The sequence below is a fragment of the Sinocyclocheilus anshuiensis genome, unplaced genomic scaffold, assembly GCF_001515605.1.
Source record: "Sinocyclocheilus anshuiensis isolate Anshui unplaced genomic scaffold, SAMN03320099.WGS_v1.1 scaffold1049, whole genome shotgun sequence".
Classification (NCBI taxonomy): domain Eukaryota; kingdom Metazoa; phylum Chordata; class Actinopteri; order Cypriniformes; family Cyprinidae; genus Sinocyclocheilus; species Sinocyclocheilus anshuiensis.
Genome location: NW_015557197.1, coordinates 958,988 through 965,649, shown reverse-complemented (window position 1 = coordinate 965,649; position 6,662 = coordinate 958,988). Strand labels below are relative to the sequence as shown.

General features: G+C 34.9%; 1 protein-coding gene across 1 annotated transcript in view; it reads right to left on the bottom strand.

The window, feature by feature from the left end:
* Positions 1-3,779: 3,779 nt before the first annotated feature.
* Positions 3,780-6,662, bottom strand: part of LOC107678856 (dehydrodolichyl diphosphate syntase complex subunit nus1-like) — a 12,512-nt gene continuing 9,629 nt past the window's right edge. The window contains exon 5 of the mRNA XM_016474282.1: positions 3,780-5,251. Within this exon, the coding sequence (XP_016329768.1) occupies positions 5,161-5,251 (91 nt within the window). The 3' untranslated portion in view covers positions 3,780-5,160. The remainder of the gene's footprint in view (positions 5,252-6,662) is intronic.

The following is a 6,662-nucleotide window of genomic DNA, read 5'->3' as shown; positions in this document are numbered from 1 at the left end:
CACATGTGACGACCCCGGGCTTCGTCCATGGTGAAAGCCGATCCGTTGATCCACAGCACTAAGTTGATGTATTCCCTCAGCGACCAGCACAGATCAGCTCTAGGCATGACGAAGCGGATGTCGTCCTCTTTTGGAAGACCAAACAAAGTAGTTTCGCTTTCACAACGAAGCACAGAGCGTCTTCACGACATGGCGGCAGCGGCAACAAAACTACAGTGAGAATAAAAGTTGCGCCTTCTTTCTTTGCGTGAACATTTGGGCGGCGTTATGCAAATCTTCCCACATAGTGAGGTAGACATGTGGGGGCGTGTTAGAATGAGCCGTTTTAGGAAGGTGTGGTTAACTCTTAACTTTTATAAAGAATATCTCTTTGGATTTGAGACTTTAGTCTTTGCAACTTTACAGATCTTCTTTATGCACCAAGAGCTTGTAACACTCCAAAGAGAAGTAATTGAAAAATTGAAAGCGCATCATATGACCCGTTTAAGTAAGCAGCACTGCACAACAGTTCATGTGCTGGTCGTCGCCTAATTAGGACCCGAAGTAGATAAATATCACGTGTGCTTTTTAAAACAGTATTCGACAACAGCGGGAAACTCTGTATATTCATGCAGTGTGTGCATGTCAAAAGATTAAATCCAATCAGAAGCTTGTGACATATAAACACGCATATCAACCCGATCACTTTATTTAGCGTTCATGTAAGCACTATGTTCGGATTCGTCAATCAGAATGAATTCATTCCGATGGAAGCAAAAAGTGTCCATGTAAACGTACCTACTGTCAGGCAATGATGCAATCTGCACCATATTACTAAAATTATATTCACATTATAAACATAACTGTTAAAAAAATTAAATATTGAAAACATTTTAAAAATATTTAAAATATTACCAATTAATGATAATAATAATAATTAAATATATTTTATCAGTATTGGTTAGCATGTCTCCATATTTGAATGGGCTAGAAGATACTTTTTTTTCTCAAGAGTTCAACCCCATTATGACAATCCGCCATTTAGAATAAGATTTTGACCTTTCTGACATCATATTTCATCATATTAAGCATGCTATTTGCTAGTTAATGCTATATTTTGCACTGAACTTCAACCCTAAAGCATTTTGAAATGTCCAGTTACTTAGGGCCTAAGGTAGGACAATATGATTTCTGAAAATTCAGTTTTAACCTTTTAAATAAAATAACATAATAAAATCATATTGAAAGTATTGGGGGGGGGATTGTTTTCTTACTGACATCCATTTTGGGTCTTAAAGGAAGAATTCACCCAAAAATGAAAATTTTTGGAATATGGAATTGTTCATTTGATAGGAAACAAACTTTATATAAAAATATATAAAATGTCCAAAGGAAAAAAAGCTATATATATATATATATATATATATACATACACACACACACACACACACACATTTAATATTGCTTTAAATTAAAACAAATGTACATCTCTCATTTGATATAAATACAGTATTTCATACAGTATGACAAATAACTGGACAAGTAATTTTTCATAATTTTAAATAATGGTGAAATATGGATTTATTAATAAGGCATAGTTCCATACCTCAAATTTACTCACCACCAACTATTAGGATGACTTGTATACCAGATACTGCTTTTTTTTTTCTCCCAGTGTTCACAAGTAGGTCATGACAATTTGTTCTTCAGATACTCCCAAACATCTTGACAATATTATTAGTTCAAAGTCGTCATGTATTTTTCATGTTTAGCCGTGAACATGAAATTGTTAAAATGAAGCTCACACATTTATTTACTCTTTAGAAGACAAACAATGGAGAGAAACTAGATTCTGTGCGGAGATGCTTAAGACAATAAACCCTTCTTGTTTACAATTGTAGTTGTAACAAACGCACCGACTGGCTATGAATCCATGTAAAAGAAAAAATATGAAAAGAAATCTAGCCTAAATCTAAGTGATATGAAAAACAGCAATAAATATGGAAAAGCTTTTCCAAATAAAACATGAAATACATTAAAGATGACGAGGGACATATAAGACCAAATTAGTTTGTACATTTCAAACTGCATCGAAAATCTAAAGCCTTGGAGCCAAATTTATGTTAATTTCCAGCATTATTCTGTCCTCCTGAGGCAGATATGCTCTTAAAAATGCAACCTGCCGTATCTTCAATCCCAGCATCAATCTATAATGAAACTTCTGTGAGAACATGGGAATATGAAAAGCAGATTTTAGTAACTCTGAACATAGTCAGCCGTAGATCTGAATAACATATCGAACCATCAAATGCAGGGTAAAATTCAAAGGCAACCAGTTCTGGTCTGCTTTTTCTTCTCAATATAGTAATTTTCACAGTCTTTTACCTCAAAAGGAGGTAAATGACACCCGACAGAAGCAATGAATAAGTCTCGGGATGTAATCGGTGGCCCAGATGTTCATAACACCTCCTGTCCTCACTGACCTAAATGTGTGAACTACTTCAGAAGCTGCATTTTTGGACATGGAGGTGTTTAATAAGAACAGGAGGAATTTATGACAATCCCCATCCTTCAGCTTTGATGTTCCAATTACATCTACTACTTATGAATGTAAATTTAAAGTTACAGTTCTCCCAAAAATGTAAATCCATCACTCATGCCTTTGAAACCCCTCTGACTGACTTTACTCTGTAGAACACACAAGGAGTTATTTATTATTGCACAAAGTTTAATTTCAGTCTGGGTTTCACACAAGATATTGTATGGCTTCAGACAGGTTGGAATCTAGTGCTCGAGTGCAAACTACATTTATGGTGGTAAGTACATTTTTTCAAGATTGAGATCATCCTTAGACATTCTGGTTAACGTCTTTTGTGTTTGACAAGACAATCAGTCATACAAGCTTGAAACAACATGAGTGTATTAAAAAAATTAAATTAAATTTGTAAAAAAACAAAAACATTTTAGATAAACAATTCCTTCCAAAGGTTTATAAAGCAGAAGCTCTGTGAGGACAATTCATTCTTTGCCTTTGTTTGACAGTAGCTAATTTGGTTAATGTTAACATTGTAACGAATATTATAATTTTGGCTTCTTGTTATGGTCAATAAATGGTAAATGGCTAATATTAAAATTCTTTAATATTTTGTCTAAATAAAATAGAACACTACAAATTAAAATATACCATTTTAAATGTTTCAAGTGAATTTATCCATAACATTATAATGTAGTGTTTATATAGATTAGCTTTAAGAGTGCATTCAATGTAAATATAATAAAAATGGAAATAAACTGTATTAATGGCTATATCTAATATTGGTTAATTGTTTTTTTAATGGTTGCATTGTATTGTGCATTGTATTGTGTAGTAACACTACTGTTCAAAAGTTTGGGGTTTATTTATTTATTTTTTTACTTTTTTTTATCTTCCAATTATGCACAAGAACTGATTAAATTTGACAGTAAATACATCTATAATGTTATAAAAGATGACCATTTCAAATTATTTTTTCTTAAAAATTAATATTTATTAAAGAATCTGTAGCAAAAAATATAGCACGTTTACCAAAAGAGCCGTTTTCAACATTGATAAGAATAAATATTTCTTGAGCAGCAAATCAGCAAATTAAAATGATTTCTGAAGGATCATGTTACACTGAAGACTGGAGTAATGAAGCTGAAAATTCAGCTTTGATCACAGGAATAAATTACATTAAAAAAAAGTTATTTTAAACCGTAATAATATTTCACAATGTTTTTCTGTGTTTCTGTGTTTTTTTAATCAAATAAATGCAGCCTTGGTGAGCATAAGAGACTTCTTTCAAAAAAACATTAGAAAAACCTTACGACCCCAGACTTCTGCGTGGCAGTATATGTGAACCTTATGGACGAAAAGCTGAATTATTGTAGAAGAATTATTCTGGATGTATCCAATATACCAGCAGAGTTCATGTGACTGCTAACGCATGTCATGCCATGAGTTCAATTCCCAGGGATCATGGTGATAAAATATATAGCCTGAACGCAAGTCACTTTGGATAAAAGTGCCAGCCAGATGAAGAACTGTCAGATGAAATACACAGAACCAGTCAGAAGCAGGAAGTGTGAGAGTGAAGCTGCAACAGAAAATCATTCCTCTTTTCATTTCGACTCCACCGCAGAAGAATCAATGCCACTCTCAATACAACTACAGTTAAAGGATTCAGTAACGTTTATTGTACATTCACGCTGGACACTAGCAAACCAACCCATGAATTACACATTTAAGACTTCTTCTTGTGCTGAGCAGAACCATGAAAATCCTGTGGCCTTTTATGAAAAAACAATCACGGATCTCACGAAATATTCACGTGAATCATTTCTGATCCATAGAGATATTGACAGAAAAAAATAACAGACTTCTGAATGAAACAATATTAACTAAAAATCAAATAAAAACATAATTAGCGCCACGAGCCATTACAAACAGCGAGAGCTTTCGGAGGGGAATGATGTAGAGCAATCAATTTACGCACTTAGAATGACAAACTTCAGGGTTTTTAATGCTAATTAGTGTAATTTGTGGCACGCACGCGCACATTCAAAAGACACAATTACGAATAAACACGCACATAACCATTTACAGCACGCTTGTATAGACTTAATGGGAACGTGACGTTGCAATAAGACAGATTCGGCATGCAGAAGATTCGTTGAAGTAGAAAAATCTCGCCGTCTGAAGGCAGCTGTGCAACTAGAAGCGCATTCCCTCTCCAGGGGCTCTCGTTCGCTGTGCAAGACGGATGACTGTACGCCGCTTCTGTAGAGTTCAGTGCACCTTTACGAACTGCCACCATTCCAAAGTGTCCAAAGATACAGGAAAGTTTAAAAAAAAGGTAAATTTACACCACATGGCTAACCAAGCTCCTCGAGCGACCGGCCTGTTTGCAGGGCAGCGCTTGCGCCCTTTTTTGCGTGTAGTTACTCAGGGGAGACTCACACGTACACAAACGCACAAGTATAATCACACACACACACACACAGAGAGAGACGCCCGGCAGGCCTTGGCGGAGAAGAGCAGCAGCAGCGGGTTGCTGGCGCTGAGGCTCCAGTGCTTGTACTGTAAGCATGAAGAGAGGGACGGACCCCCTCCATCCCCTCTCGCTCGTTCAGTTCCTTCTGTTCTGTTCTGCGGACTGATCCTCACTTGCCCAACCGCTGCTCGCACGTCGCATAGCGCTGCAGAGCACCGAACAGGTCATCGTAAGACACATCTACGTGGGACGGCATGGAGCTACAGGTGGAGAGGAGAGAGAAATGGAGAGATCAAATACTTTAGAAACACACTAGTAAATATATTATGTTCTTATTTTTGTTTCATTTTAATGATGCCTTTCATTTTCTTAAATAGGTTTAATATTTTACAATGAAAAACAGTTGAAACTGTTGATTAACTGGCGATTTAGAAAATATTGTTTCAGCTGCATTTCATGATTTTTAACTAAAGCTAAACCTTGGTTCCACACCAGTTTTTTTCTCTCATACTGAATATTTGTGCAGTACAGAATGCATAATAAAATAAATATGATTTTAAAAGCTCTTATGCTCACCAAGGCTGCATTTATTTGATCGAATATACACTAAAAGAGTAATACTATTTAGTAATATTGTTAAAAGTAATAACATACTATAATGGTAATAAAATAACTTTTCTATTTTAATACATTTTATAATGTAATTTATTCTTGTGATGCAAAGCTAAATTTTCAGCATCATTACTCCAGTCTTCAGTGTCCTTTAGAAATCATTCTCATATGCTGATTTGCTGCTCAAGAAACATTTCTTATTTTTATCAATGTTGGAAAATATTAAGCAGCACAACTGACAATTTTTTTAGGTTTTAGGTTCACAAGCGATATTGTCACAAGTTTCCAGCGATATCGTTGACTTTAACTTAAATGATTTTAGCAAATGGCTGCAATATAACAAAGAGTGAAAAATTTAAGGGGGTCTGAATACTTTCCGTACCCACTGTAAATAAAGGTGACTTGACAAGAACAGTATTTAGTTAAAATATAACGTTTTGCAACATTATAAATGTCTTTACTGTCATTTTTATTCAAATTAACGTGCCCTTGCTGTATAAAAGTACTAATTTCTCTAAAAAAAAAAAAACACTCCACAATTCATTTCCAAATGTGCACATTTCATTTTAGTGGAATGAACATGATTAGATGTGGTTGGATTATATCAGTTTCCTCAGGGTAGTTGGGCTGATATAATTAAAATGTAGCGAATTACATACCTGAAATGTAGGTGCATAATTGTAAATCAATTTTGTGCAATCACTTAAACTTCTAAAAACCAAAAAGTCATTTTAACTACTTTAAAACAGCCCCGATTAACAGTCTACAGATGTGTTATCAGTCACCAGACAAACATCATCCAAGGCTTAGAAGACTGAATGTGTCCTGATACATGGAAGGGAAACTAAACAGAGGATCAAGTTTGCGAATAATGCAGTGAATCAGTGCAGTGACACACTGCCATCTAGTGGAAGCTCAGAGAAACACAAAAACAAAAACCATTCGGCCTTGAACAATGCAAATTTACATTCTCCACTAGTTCAATATATTTTGCAATTATCACTGAAAAGGAAAAATACCGTATTGTCCCGAATATAAGACGATGTTTTTTTCTTGGAA